This window comes from Mustelus asterias, unplaced genomic scaffold, assembly GCF_964213995.1.
Source record: "Mustelus asterias unplaced genomic scaffold, sMusAst1.hap1.1 HAP1_SCAFFOLD_2825, whole genome shotgun sequence".
Lineage (NCBI taxonomy): Eukaryota > Metazoa > Chordata > Chondrichthyes > Carcharhiniformes > Triakidae > Mustelus > Mustelus asterias.
Genome location: NW_027592770.1, coordinates 1 through 26,976, shown reverse-complemented (window position 1 = coordinate 26,976; position 26,976 = coordinate 1). Strand labels below are relative to the sequence as shown.

The 26,976-nt window shown below is 53.3% G+C and overlaps 1 protein-coding gene across 1 annotated transcript; it reads left to right on the top strand.

The window, feature by feature from the left end:
- Nucleotides 1-3,284: 3,284 nt before the first annotated feature.
- On the top strand, nt 3,285-21,137 carry LOC144490058 (mitochondrial import receptor subunit TOM40 homolog; the record flags this gene model as incomplete). Its single annotated transcript, XM_078207870.1, has 6 exons — nt 3,285-3,596; nt 10,727-10,794; nt 15,112-15,204; nt 18,002-18,103; nt 20,136-20,241; nt 21,015-21,137. Coding segments are annotated over exons 1-6 (664 nt in total), but the record flags the coding sequence as incomplete, so codon positions are not given.
- Nucleotides 21,138-26,976: the final 5,839 nt, after the last annotated feature.

Here is a 26,976-nt window from a genome sequence, read left to right as displayed (position 1 = left end):
AAATGCCCAAAGCTTGGAAAAAGAGGCAAGTTTCACCTCTGAAAGGAACAGGGACAGAGAGAAAGGTTGCAGAAGCAAATTGTTGAGCTTTGAGCAGAGGTACCTGAAGGCACAGCAGCAGATGGAGAGCTGAAGGAAACTGGGGATGCACAGTTGATTAGAGTTGCAGGAGCACTGAGATTTCAGAAGGTTGTCGGGCAGGAGGAGGTCACAAGTCGGCAAACGCGAGGTCATGGAGGGACTTGAACACAAGGATGAAAATTTTAAAATGTAGGTCGCTGGGTGCCAATGAAGGTCAACAAGCACAGGGGCGGTGGGTGAACAGGAACTAATAAAGGCAGCCAAACTTTGGATGAGCTCGTGTCCATCGAGGGTGCAAGGATCGCCTGTTGGTGCAGAGCTGACTCTCCGCAGCTTTTGACATTTTGGCCTGAAAAGTGCCCCCAGGATTTCAGATTTTCATTTCGGGGTGGGGGTGGGAATAAAAATGGGATTCAAGGCTGCTGCCCTTGTAGGACTAAAGGGTCTTCATTCTTCTGGTACTTTATTAGAGCCATTAAAGATAAAATAAAAAAATAACCCTCACACACTCCTCATGCCCCATGCATGCCACCAATAACCCCCCAATGACCTCCACACCAACCTATGCCTCTCCATGACCTATACTCTACATGCCAACCCATGGCATGTCATGCCCTCATGGCCCCTGCTATCCTCCATGCCAACCAATGCTCCACCAACCCCATTGCCCCTCATATCCTCCATGAGAACACATGCCTCCACTCATCCCTATAATGCTTTACAGACCCTATGCCAAATTATTGCCATCTCATGCACCCACCCACTACCTTTTACCCTCACACTCTGCATGTCACTTCATCCACTATCCATCATCCACCCCAGGACTCATGCTGAGATTAAATAAAGTTTGTAATTCATCAAGTCCTTAATAACATGGATGAATTAACTATTAAAAAACTGATAAAAATCCATTCACATTTAACTTATTTTCAATACAGACAGAAAATCCTCATAAAAAGCAATGAAATAAATCAGCATATCATATGTTTAACTGATGTTGACTGAGGGGTAAATAAGACCAAAGTGAACTGCAATCCTCTGAGATACTGTGGTGAGACCTTTTACACATCGATCTCAAAAGAGTGACAGAGCTTCAGTTTGATGTCTCACTTGAAAGATGGCACCTCTGACAATGTTACACTCCCTCCGTACGAACCCTTGATAATGCCTCAGTTAATTCTGTCTCCCATTGGTACTGCCCTTCCGACATTCCCAGACTGGTACTGTCCCTGCTCGAGATAGAGCAACACTTACAACTGACTTTCATCAACAGTGCAGCATTCCCTAGCACTGTCCCTCTGACAGTGCAGCACTCTCTCAGTACTGACCCTCTGACAGTGCGACACTCCCTCAGTACTGACCCTCTGACAGTGCAGCACTCTCTCAGTACTGACCCTCTGACAGTGTGGCACTCCCTCAGTACTGACCCTCTGACAGTGCGGCACTCCCTCAGTACTGACCCTCTGACAGTGCAGCACTCTCTCAGGACTGACCCTCTGACAGTGCAGCACTCTCTCAGTACTGACCCTCTGACAGTGCGGCACTCCCTCAGTACTGACCCTCTGACAGTGCGGCACTCCCTCAGTACTGACCCTCTGACAGTGCGGCACTCCCTCAGTACTGACCCTCTGACAGTGCAGCACTCCCTCAGTACTGACCCTCTGACAGTGCGGCACTCCCTCAGTCCTGACTCTCTGACAGTGCGGCACACCTTCAGTACTGACCTTCTGACAGTGTGGCACTCCCTCAGTACTGATCTTCTAACAGTGCAGCCCTCCCTCAGTACTGACCCTCTGACAGTGCGGCACTCCCTCAGTACTGACCCTCTGACAGTGCGGCACTCCCTCAGTACTGACTGACAGTGCATCACTCCCTCAGTACTGACCCTCTGACAGTGCGGCACTCCCTCAGTACTGACCCTCTGACAGTGCGGCACTCCCTCAGTACTGACTGACAGTGCGGCACTCCCTCAGTACTGACTCTCTGACAGTGCGGCACTCCCTCAGTACTGACCCTCTGACGGTGCGGCACTCTCTCAGTACTGACCCTCTGACAGTGCGGCACTCCCTCAGTACTGACCCTCTGACGGTGCGGCACTCCCTCAGTACTGACCCTCTGGCAGTGCGGCACTCCCTCAGTACTGACCCTCTGACGGTGCGGCACTCCCTCAGCACTGACCCTCTGACAGTACGGCATCCCTCAGCATTGACCCTCTGATGGTGCAGTACTGGGAGTGCCAACCTGTACTTCATACAATGTAACTGCTGTACAAATTAATGTGCAGTAGAGGCAGACAGATACAGATCAAGCCATACAAGAGTTATGCAGGAGTCGAATGAGAAAGCCAAGTCTCCTTCTCTCTCTCTCCACAGATGCTGCCAGGCCTGCTGAGCATTTCAAGATGTGGAGATGCTGGCGTTGGACTGGGGTGAACACAGTAAGAAGTCTAACAACACCAGGTTAAAGTCCAACAGGTTTATTTGGTAACAAAAGCCACTAGCTTTCGGAACAGGCTGTTCCGAAAGCTAGTGGCTTTTGCTACCAAATAAACCTGTTGGACTTTAACCTGGTGTTGTTAGACTTCTGACGGAGCATTTCAAGCCCATGCAAGGAGGCCTGATTCAGCACTGAACTTAATGCACACCAGCATTAAAACGCACATCTGCTACAAGAAGTAAACTGAAGTAAGAGGTGTTTGTGTGGGGGCAGAGACAGGCTGTCCATGTGCCTGGATGTGATGCTGCTTCCTTCCCCACCCAGCTCCATTCATTCCCCCAATGGCTCCAGGTCGCTCGCTGACCTTCAGCAGCACATGGGGAGGGGGAAGTGGCAGCAGAGCGCAACCCAACTTGAAACGGGCCCCAGCGCCACGCGCCCCGCCCAGCCCGGCCTCATTAACATAACAGACAGCCGACCGGGCCAATGAGGACCCCCCTCCCAGGCCGGATCCTCCAATCAGCGGGTGCGGGGGGGGCGGTGCCGGCTGGGGAGAAGCGCAAGGTTGTCTGCGCGGTGCAGGCAGGTGTGCGCCTGCGCCGCGTCTCAATCCAGCATGCTGGCGACGTCCCCCGACTCCGCCCCCTGCGCGCCTTGATGGATGGGCTGATTGACCAATAGGCGAGCGGGAGTCTGCCGTCGGCGTGGTCGGACGACCAATGGGTTGATGGAAGGGGCGGGAGGGGATGAGGGGGGTTAGCAGGTTTGGTTGCACTCTGCCGGTTCTCTCACACACGCACCGGGGGGAGGGGGGGGCTGGTTATATCGGTTATATCGCTAGTTAGTGGAACCTCTTCCCCCCCCCTCCTCCTCTCCTCTTTTCCCCTGTTACTTAGTTAGCGAGAGGATGGGTAACGTGTTGGCGGCCGGCTCCCCGCTGCCGGTGGCCGGCTTCGCGGTGCCGCCCGGCTTCTCGGTGCCCCCGGTGTCGCCGCAGTCGCCGGCCGGCCCCCAGGCTGCGGGCCCGGGCCAGCTGGCCAACCCCGGCACCTTCGAGGAATGTCACCGCAAGTGTAAAGGTAGGAAAAGGGCTGGGAAGGAGTGGGGGAGGGGAGGGGTGGGTGGTCAGTGCACCCTGACCTCTGACCTTCTCCAGTGCAGCCCCCTCTCTGGGTCACTCAAACTCCATATTTTAACATGACAAACAAATCCTCCCTGGGGGAGGTAAACACCTCCCTCCCCACAAGAGGTACATTGCATGTGGTCACTCAAGGTGAGTGGGGAGGTAAAAAAAATGGTCATTGCAGCCTGACCTCTGACCCCCTTTCATATCCCACCCGCCCCCCCCCCCCCCCCAGTGCTGCCCTCGCCTTTCTGGAGCCCGTGATGTAGACTGGTTCTCTCACCCCTCCCCGGCCCTGGTGGCGCAGAACTGGGCACGACCTGTCAGTTGGCGCCATTCTTCAGGTGAGGTGTCATCAGGTTGTGGTCGCCAGCTCTCTGTCTGCCCGGGCGATCAAGATCTCGTGTGCTGGAGATTTCGCAGATCGGCATTCGTCCCTCAGCGCAGCACCGTCAAAGAGGCTGATTGCTGGGGCCACCAGCTGCGTGTGGGATCCTGCTCTGTACCATTAGCTGCTGTGTTCCGTCACACAATTTTTGATTTGGTTTATTATTGTCACATGTATTAGTATACAGTGAAAAGTATTGTTTCTTGCGTGCTATACAGACAAAGCATACCGTTCATAGAGAAGGAAAGGAGAGGGTGCAGATGTAGTGTTACAGTCATAGCTAGGGTGTTGAGAAAGATCAACTTCATGCAAGGTAGGTCCATTCAAAAGTCTGAAGGCAGCAGGGAAGAAGCTGTTCTTGAGTCGGTTGGTACGTGGCCTCAGGCTTTTGTATCTATTTCCCGATGGAAGAAGGTGGAAGAGAGTATGCCCGGGGTGCATGGAGTCCTTGATTATGCTGGCTGCTTTGCCGAAGCAGCGGGAAGTGTAGGCGGTGTCAATGGATGGGAGGCTGGTTTGAGTGATGGACTGGGCTTCATTCACGACCTTTTGTAGTTCTTGAGGTCTTGGTCAGAGCAGGAGCCATACCGAAATACCAGCTATTGGGCAATTCCAAAGGAGCCTGTTGTCCGTGAAGCTCTCCGTGAAACCCTGACGATCAGTTGAAGGTTTCGGGAAAGAATTTTATAGATTCTTTGTGGGTATGTCATGTAACTGAATGCTGGGCAAGGTCTGAGGGAGTGAATGACCTCCCTCCTGTTCCTTTGTCCTTAGATCGTAGTCTGGATTGTGTTAGAGGAAAGACATTGTAATTATACCATGTCTTTCAAGGCATGATGGACATTGAAGTCCTTGTTGAATTGTCATCACTTTTGTAATGTCGAAATTATTACATGTGCTATGTATGAATCATTCGCTGTATTTTTATTTCAGAATGCCAGATTGACTTTATGACTCAGTTGCAAGGTTCATTTTGATGTATTTCTCCTTTCCCCAGCTCTGAGGAGCTTGAGTTTAGCTGGGTTTTGGATTCCCCAGCGTGAGTTGGAGTAATAGCTGGACCCCCTCCTGATGGTATATTCATAGAAAGCGGGAGCTGGAGAAAGCACAGACTCTCACTCCCAGTGCCAGCAACGAGAGAACGTTTCACTGTCATAAGTGACATCTCTCGGATGAGACCCCAAACCAAGCCTCCCTTGGTTTAAGGTCCTCTCAGCACTGGCTGGTAGACATGAAAGATCCAACACCTACTCTCAGAGAAGAAAAGGGGGCAGTCAGAGGGATCTGGGTGTCCGAGTGCATGAATCACAAAAGACTGGGATACAGATACAGCAAGTAATTCGGAAAGCTAATTGAATGTTATCATTCATTGTGAGGGGAATTGATTACAAGAGTAGGGTGGTTATGCTTCAGTTGTACAGGGCATTAGTGAGACCACATCTGGAGTATTGTGTACAGTATTGGTCTCCTTATTTAAGGAAAGATGTAAATGTGTTAGAAGCAGTTCGGAGAAGGTTTACCAGACTAATACCAGGAATCTACAGTTCTAATGTCTAATGAGGAAAGGTTGGAGAGGTTTGAAATGTTTGTATCCACTGGAGTTTAGAAGAGTAAGAGACGACTTGATCAAAATCTTTAAGATCCTGAGGGGTGTTGACAGGGTGAATGTGGAGAGGAGGTTTCCTCTTGTCAGACAATCTAGAACGAGGGGGTCGCTCGTTTAAGACGGAGATATGGAAAATTATTTTTCTCTCTGAGGCTCGTGAGCCCCTTTGATCAGCACGGCACAGTGGTTAGCTCTGTTGCCTCACAGCTCCAGGGACTTGGGTACAATTCCCAGCTTGGATGAATGTGTGGAGTTTGCGCGTTCTCCCTGTGTCTGTGTGAGTTTCCTCCGGGTGCTCCAGTTTCCTCCCACAGTCCAAAGATGTGCTGGTTAGGTGCATTGGCCATGATAAATTGTCCCTTAGTGTCCCGGGATGCGGAGGTTAGAGGGATTGACGTGGTAAATATGTGGGGTTCTAGGGATAGAGCCTGTGGTCGGTGCAGATTCGATGGGCAAATGGCCTCCTTCTGCACTGTAGGGATTCTATGAGTCCCTGGAAAACACTTCCTCAAAAGGCAGTGGAAGCAGAGTATTTGAATATATTTTGAGCAGAGCCAGATAGATTCTCGATTAACCAGGTGGTGAAAGGTTATCGGGGGGTCGGCAGGAATGTGGAGTCGAGGTTACAATCAGTTCAGCCATGATCTCGTTGAATGGCGGAGCAGGCTTGCGGGGTCGAGTAGCCGACTACGGCTCCTAATTGGTATGTTTGTATGAGCTCCCCACTTTCAGAAGGGCCATGGCTCTGCAGTCAGATAGGCTGGGCCAAGTAAGGGCGGCGGATTTCCTTCCCTAAAAGACATCAGTGAACCTGATGGATTTTTGACTGTCCCGTAGTGTCACCCTTAACCCAGATTTATTCACTGATGAATTTAATTGCTGGCAGTTGCTGTGTCTCTTGATCAGTGGTCTAGGCCTTCGGATGATGTGCAATAACAGAACCGCGAGGATAACCACCGTGCCGCCCCTGCTGCTCACGGCTGTGTGCAAATTGCCGACCTGGTTTCCTACATCGCAAGTGTGACGTTGTTACGCGTGCGCGCTCCCTTGGTTGTGAAAGGCTTTGGGATGTCCTGTGGATGGGGCTGCAGAGATTAAAATTCAAAACTGGGAGGTGTTGAGAAAGTAATTTGGAGAAATTTACTTCCCTGGGCATTGGGTAAGGAGAGAACACCGACATAATGTCAGGGTGTAGTGAGCACAGGGTGTGTGCATGGGGGACGGTCGATCTTGGACAGCAGTACGCTCGGTGTCCATGAGAGTATTTGATTGGAGGACGGGTCAATGGGGAGCCCGAAGTGAAAGGTCATCTCCGCTGCGCTGCAATTTACCCTTCCCAACGGTGTCAGTGTGTGGCACAACATCCCTGACGGGAAGGGACAGCAGCAAGATCAGGAACCTCCCCTGCTACCTCTGCAGCTTCCTGTAATCCTCTCCGAACACTCTGCTCCTTCAGTACTCTCCTCGTGTGCAAACCCTATTTACATGCTGGGGGCGGTTGCTGGTAGTGATGGCGGTGGGGGATATAGATTTGGCCAATCCAACCAGTGGGAATCACCCTGCTTTTCCTGCTGGGGGGCAACACTTCAAATTCTTTGGGATAATTGCACCCATAGTTTTGGGTTAATTGCTGCTTTTACGTTCTATGTTCTATAGTTGGGAACCTGTCTCGGGGGCAGGGAATTCATATGGTGTTCGTGGAAGTGGAAATGACTAGGGTTGGGAAGCATTTTCCGATCGGGGCCATTGTGATCTCCTGGACTCGTTTCGATCGCCTCAGGGGGTCGGAGAGGAATTTCCCAGATTTTTTTTTTCCCCATATTGGCCCTGGGGTTTTTCACTCTGGGTTTTCGCCTCTCCCTGGAGATCACATGGTCTGGAATGGGGGGGTGGGGGTGAGTTAATAGGTTGTAATGAACAAAGCATCGTAGCTGTGAGGGACAGCTCGGTGGATAGGATATTGGTATGTAGATAGGCTGGAAAATTGGGCGGGGATCCTGGATTCAGGATTCAATCCTGGACCGGGGAGCGGCGCGGGCTTGGAGGGCCGAAGGGCCTGTTCCTGTGCTGTATTGTTCTTTGTTCTTTGTCACAGTGTAGGTGAGATGGGCTTTAGATTGGTTTCACAGGTTGGCGCAACATCGAGGACCATAGGGCCTGTACTGCGCTGTAATGTTCTATGTACACCATGTCTTTAGCGGCCTGGAAACGGGAGTGCACTAATTGAGACTGACAATATTAAGAGCGTGTCGCACTCCTGTCCAGTCTGTACTGAGGGAGCACAGCGTCATTGGTGGGATGGATTACGGGGAGCGTGGCGCTGTTAGAGGGATGGGTCGGGGGGTTCTCAGCGCTGTCAGACATGGCGAGGGGGAGCGCAGTGCTGTTGGAGGGATGGTTCGGGGGGAGCACAGGACTGTCGGAGAGATGGGCTCGGGGGGGGGGGAGCGTGGTGCTGTCGGAGGGACGGCTCGGGAGAGCGCAGATCTGTCAGAGGGACGGCTCGGGAGAGCGCAGATCTGTCGGAGGGACGGCTCGGGGAGCGCGGGCCTGTCGGAGGGACGAGTCGGGGAGCACGGGCCTGTCGGAGGGACGAGTCGGGGAGCACGGGCCTGTCGGAGGGACGAGTCGTGGAGCACGGGCCTGTCGGAGGGACGGCTCGGGGAGCACGGGCCTGTCGGAGGGACGAGTCGGGGAGCACGGGCCTGTCGGAGGGACGGCTCGGGGAGCACGGGCCTGTCGGAGGGACGGCTCGGGGAGCACGGGCCTGTCGGAGGGACGGCTCGGGGAGCACGGGCCTGTCGGAGGGACGAGTCGGGGAGCACGGGCCTGTCGGAGGGACGAGTCGGGGAGCACGGGCCTGTCGGAGGGACGGCTCGGGGAGCACGGGCCTGTCGGAGGGACGGCTCGGGGAGCGCGGGCCTGTCGGAGGGACGGCTCGGGGAGCGCGGGCCTGTCGGAGGGACGGCTCGGGGAGCGCGGGCCTGTCGGAGGGACGAGTCGGGGAGCACGGGCCTGTTGGAGGGACGGCTCGGGGAGCGCGGGCCTGTCGGAGGGACGGCTCGGGGAGCACGGGCCTGTCGGAGGGACGAGTCGGGGAGCACGGGCCTGTCGGAGGGACGAGTCGGGGAGCACGGGCCTGTCGGAGGGACGGCTCGGGGAGCACGGGCCTGTCGGAGGGACGGCTCGGGGAGCGCGGGCCTGTCGGAGGGACGGCTCGGGGGGAGCGCGGGCCTGTCGGAGGGACGGCTCGGGGGGAGCGCGGGCCTGTCGGAGGGAGGGGTCATATATTCCCTACAGTGCAGAAAGAGGCCATTCAGCCCATCGAGTCTGCACCGACAACAATCCCACCCAGGCCCTATTCCCGCAACCCCTCATATTTACCCTGCTAATCCCTCTGACACGAGGGTCAATTTATCACCAACAATCAACCTAACCCACACATCATTGGACTGTGGGAGGAAACCGGAGCACCCGGAGGAAACCCACGCAGACACGGGGAGAATGTGCAAACTCCACACAGAGAGTTACCCGAGCCGGGAATCGAACCTGGGTCTCCTGACGCTGTGAGGCAGCAGTGCTAACCATTGTGCCACCCAGCGTAGCGCTGTCAGAGGGAGGGGTCGGGGGGAGCGCGGCGCTGTCGGGGGGACGGGTCAGGGGGAGCGCGGCGCTGTCGGGGGGACGGGTCGGGGGGACCGCGGCGCTGTCGGGGGGACGGGTCAGGGGGAGCACGGCGCTGTCGGGGGGACGGGTCGGGGGGAGTGCGGCGCTGTCGGGAGGACGGGTCGGGGGGACCGCGGCGCTGTCGGGGGGACGGGTCGGGGGGAGCGCGGCGCTGTCGGGGGGACGGGTCGGGGGAGCGCGGCGCTGTCGGGGGGAAGGGTCGGGGGGAGCGCGGCGCTGTCGGGGGGACGGGTCGGGGGAGCGCGGCGCTGTCGGGGGGACGGGTCGGGGGGAGCGCGGCGCTGTCGGGGGGACGGGTCAGGGGAAGCGCGGCGCTGTCAGGGGGACGGGTCGGGGAGAGCGCGGCGCTGTCGGGGGGAAGGGTCGGGGGGAGCGCAGCGCTGTCGGGGGGAGCGCGGCGCTGTCGGGGGGACGGGTCGGGGGAGCGCGGCGCTGTCGGGGGGACGGGTCGGGGGGAGCGCGGCGCTGTCGGGGGGACGGGTCAGGGGGAGCGCGGCGCTGTCGGGGGGACGGGTCAGGGGGAGCGCGGCGCTGTCGGGGGGACGGGTCGGGGGGAGCGCAGCGCTGTCGGGGGGACGGGTCGGGGGGAGCGCGGCGCTGTCGGGGGGACGGGTCGGGGGGAGAGCGGCGCTGTCAGGGGGATGGATCTGGGGGAGCGCGGCGCGCTCAGGTCGGGGGGGGCACGGCGCTGTCGGGGGGATAGATCTGGGGGAGCGCGGCGCGCTCAGGTCGAGGGGGGCACGGCGCTGTTGGGGGGATGGATCTGGGGGAGCGCGGCGCACTCAGGTCAGGGGGATGGATCTGGGGGAGCGCAGCGCGCTCAGGTCGGGGGAGCTCATAGGTGTGCATTGAAGAATTCAGTCGTGTCCTCAGTTGGATCTGGCCGGATGGGGTAATCGGGGCAAAGGATTAATTTCATTGTGCTTCGTGAAGAGCTGGCACAGACAGTGAGACTGGGCACAGTGTCTGTACTTCTTCATCTGCCCAACCAATCTGACAGCCAGTTATACTGAATTGTCCGTCACTGTAAAACTCTGGGATACAGCAATGACTTCTTCCTCCTTCCCTATCTCTGTAACCTCCTCCAGCCCCAACAACCCTCCCTCCCTCAACCTCCTCCAACCCCTACAACCCTCCCTATCTCTGTAACCTCCTCCAGCCCCGACAAGAGCTCTTTCTCGCTCTGTCTGTTTCGCTAACGTTAATCATTGTGTGGTTTGAGGGGGAGGTCAGAGTGTGTTGTGTTCTCCTGTTGCATTCCTTGCAATGTTTTGCAAGCTTCTGTATGTACATTGGGAAATTATCACCCGCCTCTGTCTGTCCCTTATTGATAAGGTGGAAATCTTTGCACTCGGGGGGCTTTGTGAACTGTGATTTAATCGCTCTCTCTCTCTCTCATTTCCAGAACTTTTCCCAATTCAGATGGAAGGGGTGAAACTCATCGTAAACAAAGGCCTCAGCAACCACTTCCAGGTCAGTCTCCGTGATGGCGCACGCGATGGCGCACGCGATGGCGCACGCGATGGTGTGTAGTTTGGACTGACAGCAGCCTGGCCCTGGTGGAGTGCTCAATTTATGGACCAGCTTTCTTGGGCAATATGATGGCAGTAGACCATACTCATAGAATCACAGAGGAGGCCATTCAGCCCATTGTTCCTGTACTGGTCCTTCAAAAAATATCTTCAGTTCGTCCCTCTCTTCCCCACATCTCTGTATCCCCCTTCCAGTATTTCTCCAATTGCCCCTTTTGAAAGTTCCTGTTGAATCTGCTTCCACCGCCCTGTCAGGCAGCGCCTTCCAGATCACAACAACTCGCTGTGTGTCCAAAATAAAATTCTCCTCATCTCCCCCCTCTGGTTCTTTTCCCGATTCTCTTCAATCTGTGTCCCCTCTGGTTACCGAGCCTCCTGTCACTGGGAACACTTTCTTCTCATTCACCCCATCCAGACCCCGCGCCCCCCTCATGATTTTGAACACCTCGATTCAATCTCCCCCTAAACCTTCTCTGATCCGAGGAGAACAATCCCAGCTTCTCCCAGTCTCCCCAACATGAACTGAAGTCCCCCCCGTGAGAACATTCTAGAAAATCTCCTCCGCACCCTCTCCGAGATGCCGACCTCCTTCCTGACCGGTGTGCTGCCCAAAACTGAACACAATCCTCCAGATGAAGCCTTTTCTCGGCTTGGGTCACTGTCTGTGCGGAGTCTGCACGTTCTCCCCGTGTCTGCGTGGGTTTCCTCCGGATACTCCGGTTTCCTCCCACAGTCTGAAAGATGTGCTGGTTAGGTGCATTGGCCATGCTAAATTCTCCCTCAGTGTTATCCGAGCAGGTGCCGGAGTGTGGCAACTTGGGGATTTTCACAGTAACTTCGTTGCAGTGTTAATGCAAGCCAACTTGTGACACGAATAAATAAATATTTTTAAAAAGTGCTGGAAAGGGGAATTAGTGCAGATTTAGTGTAGTTTTGTCAGTGCAGACTCGATGGGCCGAAGGGCCTCTTCATAGAATCATCATAGAATCCCTACAGTGCAGCAGGAGGCCATTTGGCCCATCGGGCCTGCACCAACCACAATCCCAAGCCCCATCCCCACAATCCCATGCATTTACCCTAGCTGGTCCCCGCTGACACTAAGGGACAATTTAGCATGGCCAATCCACCTAACCCGCACGTCTTTGGACTATGGGAGGAAACCGGAGCACCCGGAGGAAACCCACGCAGACACGGGGAGAACGTGCAGACGCCACACAGACAGTGATCCAAGCTGAGAATCGAACCCGGGTCCCTGGCGCTGAGAGGCAGCAGTGCTGACCACTGTGCCACCCTGCTTATGACTCTATTTACCTTCTAATTGAGTTTAAATTCCCTCAGCTGCCTTGCTGGGGGTCTGAACTCACACTTTTAGAGCATTATTCGGGATCTCTGGATTGTTAGAATAGTAACAGTGCCACGAACCTACCCTCCCCTCCTGGGAACAGGAACTCCAGTGTTACTCACCAGTCAAGGCTGTCAATACCAGGACGATGCTGATCCACTTCATGGTGCTGGAGGCTTCGGGTTCAATTGCAAAACTAGAAAAGATCCAAAAAGATAGAGACACAAATATTTTTCACCTCGTTATCTGATCCAGGTCTGACCACCGTCCATACTGCACTATCTGTTATAATGACTCTTACATCGGGCAACATGGGGCGGCCCAGTGGCACAGCGGTTAGCACTGCTGCTTCACAGCGCCAAGGACCCGGGTTTGATTCCCGGCTTGGGTCACTGTGTGGTGTCTGTACGTTCTCCCCGTGTCTGCGTGGGTTTCCTCTGGGTGCTCTGGTTTCCTCCCACAGTCCGAAAGACGTGCTGGTTAGGGTGCTTTGGCCATGCTAAATTCTCCCTCAGTGTACCTGACCAGGCACAGGAATGTGGCGACTCGGATTTTCACAGTAACTTCATTGCGGTATTAATCTTTAATTCATTCAATTGAGAATTAGATAGATTTTTCCCACAGTATGTTTTGGATGTTGATGGCCTAAGCTAGAATGATTTCAATTCTACTGTGTCCTTTTTCAATAGAAGAGTTTTTTATAAAGTTTATTTTTTAGTGTCATAAGTCGGCTTACATTAACACTGCAATGAAGTTACTGTGAAAATCCCTGATTTGCCACACTCCAGCGCCTGTTCAGATACACTGAGAGAGAATTTAGCATGGCCAATGCACCTAACCAGCACGTTTTCTGGAGTGTGGGAGGAAACCGGAGCACCTGGAGCAAACCCACGCAGACACGGGGAGAATGTGCAGACTCCACACAGACAGTGACCCAAGTCCTGGTGCTGTGAGGCAGCAGTGCGAACCACTGTGCCACCATGCCACCCCCGGAGGCATCTTTAAAGAAAAACGTGATTATATTAGAATATTCCCCACTCAGCACCTCTCTGATTGAATTGCGTCTTGCTGTGGAGACAATGTTGTAGGAATCACAGCAGCAAGTTTGTCCACAGCAAGCTCCCACGAACCACGGTAAAATAATTAGCATGTGTGTTTTGGTGACATTGATTCAGCGGTAAATACTGGTCAGCGCGATGGAGAGCTTTCCCCTGCTTGTCAGTACTGACCCTCTGACAGTGCAGCACTCCCTCAGTACTGACCCTCTGACAGTGCGGCACTCCCTCAGTACTGACTCTCTGAGAGTGCAGCACTCCCTCAGTACTGACCCTCTGACAGTGCAGCACTCCCTCAGTACTGACCCTCTGACAGTGCAGCACTCCCTCAGTACTGATCCTCTGACAGTGTGGCACTCCCTCAGTACTGACCCTCTGACAGTGCGGCACTCCCTCAGTACTGACCCTCTGACAGTGCGGCACTCCCTCAGTACTGACCCTCTGACAGTGCAGCACTCCCTCAGTACTGACCCTCTGACAGTGCGGCACTCCCTCAGTACTGACCCTCTGACAGTGTGGCACTCCCTCAGTACTGACCCTCTGACAGTGCGGCACTCCCTCAGTACTGACCCTCTGACAGTGCGGCACTCCCTCAGTACTGACTCTCTGAGAGTGCAGCACTCCCTCAATACTGACCCTCTGACAGTGCAGCACTCCCTCAGTACTGACCCTCTGACAGTGCAGCACTCCCTCAGTACTAACCCTCTGATAGTGCGGCACTCCCTCAGTACTGACCCTCTGATAGTGCGGCACTCCCTCAGTACTGACCCTCTGACAGTGCTGCACTCCCTCAGTACTGACCCTCTGACAGTGCAGCACTCCCTCAGTACTAACCCTCTGACAGTGCAGCACTCCCTCAGTACTGACCCTCTGATAGTGCGGCACTCCCTCAGTACTGACCCTCTGACAGTGCTGCACTCCCTCAGTACTGACCCTCTGACAGTGCGGCACTCCCTCAGTACTGACCCTCTGACAGTGCGGCACTCCCTCAGTACTGACCCTCTGACAGTGCGGCACTCCCTCAGTACTGACCCTCTGACAGTGCGGCACTCCCTCAGTACTGACCCTCTGACAGTGCGGCACTCCCTCAGTACTGACCCTCTGACAGTGCGGCACTCCCTCAGTACTGACCCTCTGACAGTGCGGCGCTCCCTCAGTACTGACCCTCTGACAGTGCGGCACTCCCTCAGTACTGACCCTCTGACAGTGCGGCACTCCCTCAGTACTGACCCTCTGACAGTGCAGCACTCACTCAGTACTGACCCTCTGACAGTGCAGCACTCCCTCAGTACTGACCCTCTGACAGTGCGGCACTCCCTCAGTACTGACCCTCTGACAGTGCGGCACTCCCTCAGTACTGACCCTCTGACAGTGCAGCACTCACTCAGTACTGACCCTCTGACAGTGCGGCACTCCCTCAGCACTGACCCTCTGACAGTGCGGCACTCCCTCAGTACTGACCCTCTGACAGTGCGGCACTCACTCAGTACTGACCCTCTGACAGTGCGGCACTCCCTCAGTACTGACCCTCTGACAGTGCGGCACTCCCTCAGTACTGACCCTCTGACAGTGCGGCACTCCCTCAGTACTGACCCTCTGACAGTGCAGCACTCCCTCAGTACTGACCCTCTGACAGTGCAGCACTCCCTCCGCGCCGGCGCTACCGGATATTTGCTTGAATGGGTCTCAAATCTCTGACTCAAGGCTTACGACTGGAATTTTCTGAGAAATGTTTATAAATGGAACTCCTAAAAGCACTGAAATCTCTACACGCCTTGTTTTTCAAATCATGATATATTTTACCTGCTTTCAATCTCTTCACTTTCACTGAAGTCAGAATATCTCTCTCTCCCCGATACAGGTCAATCACACAGTTTCTCTCAGCACATTAGCAGAATCGAGCTATCACTTTGGGGCAACATATGTTGGCACGAAGCAGCTCAGTCCCACAGAGGTAAGAATGACTGTCCCTCAACACAGAGTCACAGTGATTCAGTCAACAGTAAACAGTCAGAGCCCAACCACTGAGCCAGGGTGGTTTATATACAGAATGACATATACGCAGGAGTGAGTAACAGACTGGAATCTAATCGAGGGGTTCGGGGTGGTTTATATACAGAATGACATATACGCAGGAGTGAGTAACAGACTGGAATCTAATCGAGGGGTTCGGGGTGGTTTATATACAGAATGACATATACGCAGGAGTGAGTAACAGACTGGAATCTAATCGAGGGGTTCGGGGTGGTTTATATACAGAATGACATATACGCAGGAGTGAGTAACAGACTGGAATCTAATCGAGGGGTTCGGGGTGGTTTATATATAGAATAACAGATACCCGGGAGTGAGTAACAGACTGGAATCTAATCGAGGGTTCGGGGTGGTTTATATATAGAATAACAGATACCCGGGAGTGAGTAACAGACTGGAATCTAATCGAGGGTTCGGGGTGGTTTATATATAGAATAACAGATATCCGGAGCGAGTTACAGACTGGAATCTAATCGAGGGGTTCGGGGTGGTTTATATATAGAATAACAGATACCCAGGAGTGAGTTACGGACTGGAATCTAATCGAGGGGTTTGGGGTGGTTTATAAATAGAATAACAGATACCCGGTAGTGAGTTACAAACTGGAATCTAACCGAGGGGTTTGGGGTGGTTTATATACAGAATAACAGATATCTGAGAGTGAGTTACAGACTGGAATCTAATCGAGGGGTTCAGGGTGGTTTATATGTAGAATAACAGATACCCAGGAGTGAGTTACAGACTGGAATCTAACCGAGGGTTCGGGGTGGTTTATATATAGAATAACAGATACCCGGGAGTGAGTTACAGACTGGAATCTATTCGAGGGGTTCGGGGCGGTTTATATGTAGAATAACAGATATCTGGGAGTGAGTTACAGGCTGGAATCTAATCGAGGGGTTTGGGGTGGTTTATATAGAATAACAGATACCCGGGAGTGAGTTACAGACTGGAATCTAACCGAGGGTTCGGGGTGGTTTATATATAGAATAACAGATACCCGGGAGTGAGTTACAGACTGGAATCTATTCGAAGGGTTCGGGGTGGTTTATATGTAGAATAACAGATATCTGGGAGTGAGTTACAGGCTGGAATCTAATCGAGGGGTTTGGGGTGGTTTATATAGAATAACAGATACCCGGGAGTGAGTTACAGACTGGAATCTAACCGAGGGTTCGGGGTGGTTTATATATAGAATAACAGATACCCAGGAGTGAGTTACAGACTGGAATCTAATCGAGGAGTTCGGGGTGGTTTATATATAGAATAACAGATACCTGGGAGTGAGTTACAGACTGGAATCTAATCGAGGGGTTCGGGTGGTTTATAGAATAACAGATACCCGGGAGTGAGTTACAGACTGGAATCTAATCGAGGGGTTCGGGGTGGTTTATAGAATAACAGGTACCTGGGAGTGAGTTATAGACTGGAATCTAATCGAGGGGTTCAGCTGGTTTATATATAGATTAACAGATACCTGGGAGTGAGTTACAGACTGGAATCTAATCGAGGGGTTCAGGGTGGTTTATATATAGAATAACAGATACCCGGGGAGTGAGTTACAGACTGGAATCTAACCGAGGGGTTCGGAGTGGTTTATGGAATAACAGATATCCGGGAGTGAGTTACAGACTGGAATCTAATCGAGGGGTTCGGGGTGGTTTATAGAATAACAGATACCCAGGAGTGAGTTACAGACTGGAATCTAATCGAGGGGTTCGGGGTGGTTTATAGAATAACAGGTACCTGGGAGTGAGTTATAGACTGGAATCTAATCGAGGGGTTCAGCTGGTTTATATATAGATTAACAGATACCCGGGAGTGAGTTACAAACTGGAATCTAATTGAGGGGTTCAGGGTGCTTTATATATAGAATAACAGATACCCGGGGAGTGAGTTACAGACTGGAATCTAACCGAGGGGTTCGGGCTGGTTTATGGAATACCAGATATCCGGGAGTGAGTTACAGACTGGAATCTAATCGAGGGGTTCGGGGTGGTTTATAGAATAACAGATACCCGGGAGTGAGTTACAGACTGGAATCTAATCGAGGGGTTCGGGGTGGTTTATATATAGAATAACAGATACCCGGGGAGTGAGTTACAGACTGGAATCTAACCGAGGGGTTTGGGGTGGTTTATAGAATGACAGATATCCGGGAGTGAGTTACAGACTGGAATCTAATCGAGGGGTTCGGGGTGGTTGATAGAATAACAGATACCCGGGAGTGAGTTACAGACTGGAATCTAATCGAGGGGTTCGGGGTGGTTTATATATAGAATAACAGATACCCGGGGAGTGAGTTACAGACTGGAATCTAATCGAGGGGTTTGGGGTGGTTTATAGAATGACAGATACCCGGGAGTGAGTTACAGACTGGAATCTAATCGAGGGGTTCGGGGTGGTTTATATATAGAATATCAGATACCCAGGAGTGAGTTACAGACTGGAATCTAATCGAGGGGTTCGGGGTGGTTTATATATAGAATAACAGATACCCAGGAGTGAGTTACAGACTGGAATCGAATCGAGGTGTTCGGGGTGGTTTATATATAGAATAACAGATACCTGGGAGTGAGTTACAGACTGGAATCTAATCGAGGGGTTCGGGATGGTTTATATATAGAATAACAGATACCCGGGAGTGAGTTACAGACTGGTTAAGGTGTTTGGGGGAATATGTTACAGTAACAGAGAGTTTTTGTTGAATTTTCTAGGCATTCCCAGTGTTAGTCGGAGACATGGATAATACCGGCAGCCTGAATGCACAGCTCATCCATCAACTAACAAACAGAGTGCGGTCAAAAATGGTGTTACAGGTGAGTGCATTGCGACTGCTGACAAACTAACGCATCTGATTCGGAATGAAGAAGTCAGGATGGGATGAACGGCTGGGCCAGGGGGAGTGAAATATCATCCTGTCACTGGGATGGTCTCATATTCTTTGATGGTGAACATGTATTGGCTCAAAGTCACAGTGTGGCTGTGAGCAACATCAAAGTTCAAATCTTTGTCGAGCATTGGAGCTTTATCTGTATCTAACCCCGTGCTGTACCTGTCCTGGGAGTGTTTGATGGGGACAGTGTAGAGGGAGCTTTACTCTGTATCTAACCCCGTGCTGTACCTGTCCTGGGAGTGTTTGATGGGGACAGTGTAGAGGGAGCTTTACTCTGTATCTAACCCCGTGCTGTACCTGTCCTGGGAGTGTTTGATGGGGACAGTGTAGAGGGAGCTTTACTCTGTATCTAACCCCGTGCTGTACCTGTCCCGGGAGTGTTTGATGGGGACAGTGTAGAGGGAGCTTTATTCTGTATCTAACCCCGTGCTGTACCTGTCCCGGGAGTGTTTGATGGGGCAATGTAGAGGGAGCTTTACTCTGTATCTAACCCCGTGCTGTACCTGTCCTGGGAGTGTTTGATGGGGACAGTGTAGAGGGAGCTTTATCTGTATCTAACCCCGTGCTGTACCTGTCCTGGGAGTGTTTGATGGGGGCAGTGCAGAGGGAGCTTTACTCTGTATCTAACCCCGTGCTGTACCTGTCCTGGGAGTGTTTGATGGGGACAGTGTAGAGGGAGCTTTACTCTGTATCTAACCCCGTGCTGTACCTGTCCTGGGAGTGTTTGATGGGGACAGTGTAGGGGAGCTTTACTCTGTATCTAACCCCGTGCTGTACCTGTCCTGGGAGTGTTTGATGGGGACAGTGTAGAGGGAGCTTTACTCTGTATCTAACCCCGTGCTGTACCTGTCCTGGGAGTGTTTGATGGGGACAGTGTAGAGGGAGCTTTACTCTGTATCTAACCCCGTGCTGTACCTGTCCTGGGAGTGTTTGATGGGGACAGTGTAGGGGGAGCTTTACTCTGTATCTAACCCCGTGCTGTACCTGTCCTGGGAGTGTTTGATGGGGACAGTGTAGGGGGAGCTTTACTCTGTATCTATCCCCGTGCTGTACCTGTCCTGGGAGTGTTTGATGGGGACAGTGTAGAGGGAGCTTTACTCTGTATCTAACCCCGTGCTGTACCTGTCCTGGGAGTGTTTGATGGGGACAGTGTAGAGGGAGCTTTACTCTGTATCTAACCCCATGCTGTACTGTCCTGGGAGTGTTTGATGGGGACAGTGTCGAGGGAGCTTTACTCTGTATCTAACCCCATGCTGTACCTGTCCTGGGAGTGTTTGATGGGGACAGTGTAGAGGGAGCTTTACTCTGTATCTAACCCCGTGCTGTACCTGTCCTGGGAGTGTTTGATGGGGACAGTGTAGAGGGAGCTTTTCTCTGTATCTAACCCCGTGCTGTACCTGTCCTGGGAGTGTTTGATGGGGGACAGTGTAGAGGGAGCTTTACTCTGTATCTAACCCCATTGTGTACCTGTCCTGGGAGTGTTTGATGGGGACAGTGTAGAGGGAGCTTTACTCTGTATCTAACCCCGTGCTGTACCTGTCCTGGGAGTGTTTGATGGGGACAGTGTAGAGGGAGCTTTATCTGTATCTAACCCCGTGCTGTACCTGTCCTGGGAGTGTTTGATGGGGACAGTGTAGAGGGAGCTTTACTCTGTATCTAACCCCGTGCTGTACCTGTCCTGGGAGTGTTTGATGGGGACAGTGTAGAGGGAGCTTTACTCTGTATCTAACCCCGTGCTGTACCTGTCCTGGGAGTGTTTGATGGGGACAGTGTAGAGGGAGCTTTACTCTGTATCTAACCCCGTGCTGTACCTGTCCTGGGAGTGTTTGATGGGGACAGTGTAGAGGGAGCTTTACTCTGTATCTAACCCCGTGCTGTACCTGTCCTGGGAGTGTTTGATGGGGACAGTGTAGAGGGAGCTTTACTCTGTATCTAACACCTGTCTTCTCTCCCAGACACAACAGTCGAAGTTTATAAACTGGCAGCTGGACTCGGAATATCGGGGCGATGACTTCACAGCCACGCTGACGTTGGGAAACCCCGACATTCTCCTGGGATCTGGTGAGAAAACATTCCCATTTCTGTTGCACCTTTCACCAGCTGTGATATCCCAAATCTGCGGGGGGGGTGGGTGGGGGGGGGGGGGGCATTCAACCCCTCGAGCCTGTTACACAGGAACAGGAGGAGGCCCCATTCAGCCCCTCGAGCCTGTTACACAGGAACAGGAGGAGGCCATTTTGCCCCACGAGCTGTTTACACAGGAACAGGAGGAGGCCCCATTCAGCCCCTCGAGCCTGTTACACAGGAGCTGGAGAGGCCATTCAGCCCCTCGAGCCTGTTACACAGGAACAGGAGAGGCCATTCAGTGCCCTCAGGCTCACTGACCTACGTTAGCTCTTTGAGGAGCATGCGTACCTCCCAAATCTGAGGGTTGTAGGTTCGAGCCCCACTCTGAGACAAAGCTCAGCCTGAAGGAGTGCCACCCTGTTGGAGGTGTGTCTATCTGATGAAACGTTATACTGTGGCCCGTCCCGGGTAGGCGTGGCAAATATCACGGCCATCTCTCTCTCTGTACCCCTGTTCTCCCTCTCTCTCGACCCTCCCCCCGCACTCTCCCTCTCCCTGGACTCCTGCTCTCCTTCTCTCTCTGTGCACCCCCCCTCTCTCCTCTCTCCCTCTGGCCCCCTGCTCTCACTGTGTTACTCAGAGTGATGGACCTGACCCGATCGGTCCTGTCCCCAGTGTTGCACTCAGTGAGAGACCCGTGCGTGTGCTGAGGGAGGTGTGAGGGGGGTGTCTGCGGAGTGTGACCCTTTCCCATCTTGGTTTTGTAGGTATCTTTGTCGCTCACTACCTGCAGAGTATCACAGCCAATCTGGCTCTGGGAGGAGAACTCGTCTATCACCGTCGGCCGGGGGAGGAGGGTGCCGTGATGTCCGTCGTTGGCAGGTACACAGGTAGGTCAGCTCGGGGTGCCCAGTCCCCTCTCCAGTGCCACATGTGTGCGCTATCGCTCCAATACCACACCAATGTTAACCTGCTGCCGGCTATCGGGGGTAATGGGGTTTTGCGATGAAGTAGATGATCAAAAATGCATTGTGCTGCTGCAGAGAGGGGGACGTGGGCCTTTCCCAGAATAACCCCGGGGGCTGAAAGGGTTACACTCTGAGGGCAGGTTGCACAGACTGGGCTTGTATTAATGGACAATTTAGCCGATGTGGTTGAGGTGATGAAAGGACTCGAGGTGGTCGGTGGAGAGAAACTTTGTCCTCTGGTGGGGGAGGGGCCAGAGTTCCGAACAAGGGAGCAAGACCTGAAGCCAGGCTGTTCAAAGGTGTTGATACCAAGACTTGCAGCACAAAATGGGGCCCATCAGCCCATTGTGAGGGAGCACATCTACATACAAAGGGCAGGACTTACTCAGTTAACGGCAGTGTGTTGGGGAGAGTTAGAGAACAAAGAAATCTAGAGGTACAGGTTCATAGCTCCTTAAAAGTGGAGTCACAGGTGTGCCTCAGGGATCAGTGCTGGGCCCACTGTTATTTGTCATTTATATTAATGATTTGGATGAGAATATAGGAGACATGGTTAGTAAGTTTGCAGATGACACCAAGATTGGTGGCATAATGGACAGTGAAGAAAGTTATCTCCAATTGCAACGGGATCTTGATCAATTGGGCCAGTGAGCTGACGAATGGCAGATGGAGTTTAATTTAGACAAATGCAAAGTGATGCATTTTGGTAGATTGAACCAGGACAGGACTTACTCAGTTAATGGTAGGGCGTTGGGGAGAGTTACAGAACAAAGAGATCAAGGTGTACATATTCATAGCTCCTTGAAAGTGGAGTCACAGGTGGACAGAGTGGTGAAGAAGGCATTCAGCATGCTTGGTTTCATCGGTCAGAACATTGAATACAGGAGTTGGAACGTCTTGTTGAAGTTATACAAGACATTGTTCAGGCCACACTTGGAATACTGTGTACAGTTCTGGTCACCCTATTACAGAAAGGATATTATTAAACTAGAAAGAGTGCAGAAAAGATTTACTAGGATGCTACCGGGACTTGATGGTTTGAGTTATAAGGAGAAGCTGAATAGACTGGGACTTTTTTCTCTGGAGCGTAGGAGGCTGAGGGGCGATCTTATAGAGGTCTATAAAATAATGAGGGGCATAGATCAGCTAGATAGTCAATATCTTTTCCCAAAGGTAGCGGAGTCTAAAACTAGAGGGCATAGGTTTAAGGTGAGAGGGGAGAGATACAAAAGTGTCCAGAGGGGCAATTTTTTCACAGAGGGCGGTGAGTGTCTGGAACAAGCTGCCAGGGGTAGTAGTCGAGGCGGGTACAATTTTGTCTTTTAAAAAACATTTAGATAGTTACATGGGTGCGATGGGTATAGAGGGATATGGGCCAAGTGCGGACAATTGGGATTAGCTTAGGGGTTTTAAAAAGAAAGGGCGGCATGGACAAGTTGGGCCGAAGGGCCTGTTTCCGTGCTGTAAACCTCTCTGACTCTATGTATTAACACACAATGAAAAGTATTGTTTCTTGCGCGCTATACAGACAAAACATACCGTTCATAGAGAAGGAAACGAGAGAATGCAGAATGCAGTGTTACAGTCATAGCTAGGGGTGTAGAGAAAGATCAACTTAATGCAAGGTAGGTCCATTCAAAAGTCTGACGGCAGCAGGGAAGAAGCTGCTCTTGAGTCGGTTGGTACGTGACCTCAGACTTTTGTATCTTTTTCCTGACGGAAGAGGGTGGAAGAGAAAATGTCCGGGGTGCGTGGGGTCCTTAATTATGCTGGCTGCTTTGCTGAGGCAGCGGGAAGTGTAGACAGAGACAATGGATGGGAGGCTGGTTTGTGTGATGGATTGGGCTACATTCATGACCTTTTGTAGTTCCTTGCAGTCTTGGGCAGAGCAGGAGCCATACCAAGCTGTGATACAACCAGAAAGAATGCTTTCTATGGTGCAAATTGGATTATTATTTAAATGGAAAAAAATTACAACATGCTACTGTGCAAAGGGACCTGGGGGTCCTTGTGCATGAGTCGCAAAAACTCAGTCTGCAAGTACAACAGGTGATCAAGAAGGCAAATGGGATGTTGGCATTTATCGCGAGGGGGATAGAATATAAAAGCAGAGATGTCTTGCTGCATCTGTACAGGGCATTGGTGAGGCCGCAGCTGGAATACTGTGTGCAGTATTGGTCCCCTTATTTGCGAAAGGATATATTGGTCTTGGAGGGAGTGCAGAGAAGGTTCACCAGGTTGATACCAGAGATGAGGGGTGTAGATTATGAGGAGAGATTGAGCAGATTAGGTTTGTACTCGTTGGAGTTTAGAAGGCTGAGGGGTGATCTTACAGAGGCATATAAGATAATGAAGGGGCTGGATAGGGTAGAAGTGGAGAGATTCTTTCCACTTAGAAAGGAAACCAGAACTAGAGGGCACAGCCTCAAAATAAAGGGAGATCAGTTTAGGACAGAGTTGAGGAGGAACCTCTTCTCAGAGGGTGGTGAATCTCTGAAATTCTCTGCCCACTGAAGTGGTGGAGGCCACCTCGTTGAATATGTTTAAATCACGGATAGATGGATTCCTGATCGGTAAGGGAATTAAGGGTTATAGGGATCAGGCGGGTAAGTGGAACTGATTCACTTCAGATCAGCCATGATCTTGTTGAATGGCGGGGCAGGCTCGAGGGGCTAGATGGCCTACTCCTGCTCCTATTTCTTATGTTCTTATGCATCTGTAAAAGTTGGTGAGAATCTTAGCCGACATGCCAAATTTCCTTAATCTTCTGAGAAAGTAGAGGCGTTGGTGGGCTTTCTTAACTATAGTGTCGGCATGGGGGGGACCAGGACAGGTTGTTGGTGATCTGGACACCTAAAAACTTGAAGCTCTCAACCCTTTCTACTTTGTCCCCGTTGATGTAGACAGGGGGATGTTCTCCTTTGCGCTTCCTGAAGTCGATGACAATCTCCTTAATTTTGTTGACATTGAGGGAGAGATTATTGGTGCTGCACCAGTTCACCAGATTCTCTATCTCATTTGAGTTATAAGGAGAGGCTGAAGAGACTGGGACTCTTTTCCCTGGAGCGTAGGGGTGAACTTATTGAGGTCTTAAAATAATGAGGGGCACAGATCAGCTAGATGGTCAACATCTTTTCCCAAAGGTAGGAGAGCCTAAAACTAGAGAGTAGAGGTTTAAGGTCAGAGGGGAGAGATACAAAAGTGTCCAGAGGGGCAAGTTTTTCACGGAGGGTGGAGTGTCTGGAACAAGTAGTAGTAGAGGTGGGTACAATTCTGTTTTTCAAAAAACATTTAGACAGTTAGAGGGTAAGATGGTATCAGAGGGATATGGGCCAAATGCGGGCAATTGGGACTAGCTTAGTGGTTTAAAAAATAAAGGCGGCATGAACAAGTTGGGCCGAAGGGCCTGTTTCCATGGAGTCAGGCCAGGTTTTTTTTAAAGTTTGAGTGGAAATTTGGAATCACCATCCAAAAAGAAACAGCTGTCAAGGCTGGAGATCACTGAGACCGCTAGCGTTTTGTTGGGTTCAGAGTTTTGGAACCAGTGCCAATGTTTGGGAGTTGGGCCACAGATCAGCGGTGAGTGAGGGAGGGTAATAGACTTGAGTGAGCATTGCCGCAGTGTCGGTCTCCGCCACCAGATGGTGGTCTTGCTCCATTCTGGGTCTGGACATGGGACAGCTCTTCCCAAACCCAAGTTAAAGGGAGGGGGAATTTCCCAGGTGCTGAGCCGGCAGCACTGACCAGGTCCCGGGTGAGGGGGAGGTTGCTGGGGATTTAGTCGATGTACAGCATGAGAGGCTCCCATGTCGCGTTGCAGCCACAGAACCCCTATCATCGCCCCTGCATCTCCCACCACCAGCACTGGGGGGGGGGGGGGGGGGGGGGGCGCGGTGGGGGGGGATGCACTCGATGGGCTGAATGGCCTCCTTCTGCACTGTACAATTCTATGATTCTCATATAAAGTGGGCATTCACTCCAGTGGGAATTCTACACAGGTTACCCATTATGGAGTCATGTTATACCTTGGCTGTTTAACCAGTTCAGTCTGTACAGCTCCTGTAAGCTGGCAAAATATCCACCCAAGGAGCCTTGATCCAACCCCGAGACACATCAGGGACAAGCAACCAAAATACACTCACTGAGGTCAATGGGGAGAGAGGGAGAGCTCGGGATGGGGAGAGAGGGAGAGCTCGGGATGGGGAGAGAGGGAGAGCTCGGGATGGGGAGAGAGGGAGAGCTCGGGATGGGGAGAGAGGGAGAGCTCGGGGTGGGGAGAGAGGGAGAGCTCGGGATGGGGAGAGAGGGAGAGCTCGGGGTGGGGAGGGAGGGAGAGCTCGGGGTGGGGAGGGAGGGAGAGCTCGGGGTGGGGAGGGAGGGAGAGCTCGGGGTGGGGAGGGAGGGAGAGCTCGGGGTGGGGAGGGAGGGAGAGCTCGGGGTGGGGAGAGAGGGAGAGCTCGGGGTGGGGAGAGAGGGAGAGCTCGGGGTGGGGAGAGAGGGAGAGCTCGGGGTGGGGAGAGAGGGAGAGCTCGGGATGGGGAGAGAGGGAGAGCTCGGGATGGGGAGAGAGGGAGAGCTCGGGATGGGGAGAGAGGGAGAGCTCGGGGTGGGGAGAGGGAGAGCTCGGGGTGGGGAGGGAGGGAGAGCTCGGGGTGGGGGAGAGGGAGAGCTCGGGGTGGGGAGGGAGGGAGAGCTCGGGGTGGGGAGAGAGGGAGAGCTCGGGGTGGGGAGAGAGGGAGAGCTCGGGGTGGGGAGAGAGGGAGAGCTCGGGATGGGGAGGGAGGGAGAGCTCGGGGTGGGGAGAGAGGGAGAGCTCGGGGTGGGGAGAGAGGGAGAGCTCGGGATGGGGAGAGAGGGAGAGCTCGGGATGGGGAGAGAGGGAGAGCTCGGGATGGGGAGAGAGGGAGAGCTCGGGATGGGGAGAGAGGGAGAGCTCGGGATGGGGAGAGAGGGAGAGCTCGGGGTGGGGAGAGAGGGAGAGCTCGGGGTGGGGAGAGAGGGAGAGCTCGGGATGGGGAGAGAGGGAGAGCTCGGGATGGGGAGAGAGGGAGAGCTCGGGATGGGGAGAGAGGGAGAGCTCGGGATGGGGAGAGAGGGAGAGCTCGGGATGGGGAGAGAGGGAGAGCTCGGGGTGGGGAGGGGAGAGGGAGAGCTCGGGGTGGGGAGGGGGAGAGGGAGAGCTCGGGATGGGGAGAGAGGGAGAGCTCGGGGTGGGGAGAGAGGGAGAGCTCGGGGTGGGGAGAGAGGGAGAGCTCGGGGTGGGGAGGGGGAGAGGGAGAGCTCGGGGTGGGGAGAGAGGGAGAGCTCGGGATGGGGAGAGAGGGAGAGCTCGGGATGGGGAGGGGGAGAGGGAGAGCTCGGGGTGGGGAGAGAGGGAGAGCTCGGGGTGGGGAGAGAGGGAGAGCTCGGGATGGGGAGAGAGGGAGAGCTCGGGATGGGGAGAGAGGGAGAGCTCGGGGTGGGGAGAGAGGGAGAGCTCGGGGTGGGGAGAGAGGGAGAGCTCGGGATGGGGAGAGAGGGAGAGGTGGAGAGAGGAATGGAGAGATGGAGGGGGCGAGAGAGGAGGGGGTGGGGGGGGCGAGGCAGGGGTTGGGGCGGGAGAGGAGTGTGGCCCAGGCAGCTGAAGGCCAGAATTGGAGCAGTGCAGAGATCTTAGAATCTTAGAAACCCTACAGCACAGAAGAGGCCATTCGGCCCATCGAGTCTGTACCGACCACAATCCCACCCAGGCCCTACATCTTTTACCCACTAATCCCTCTAA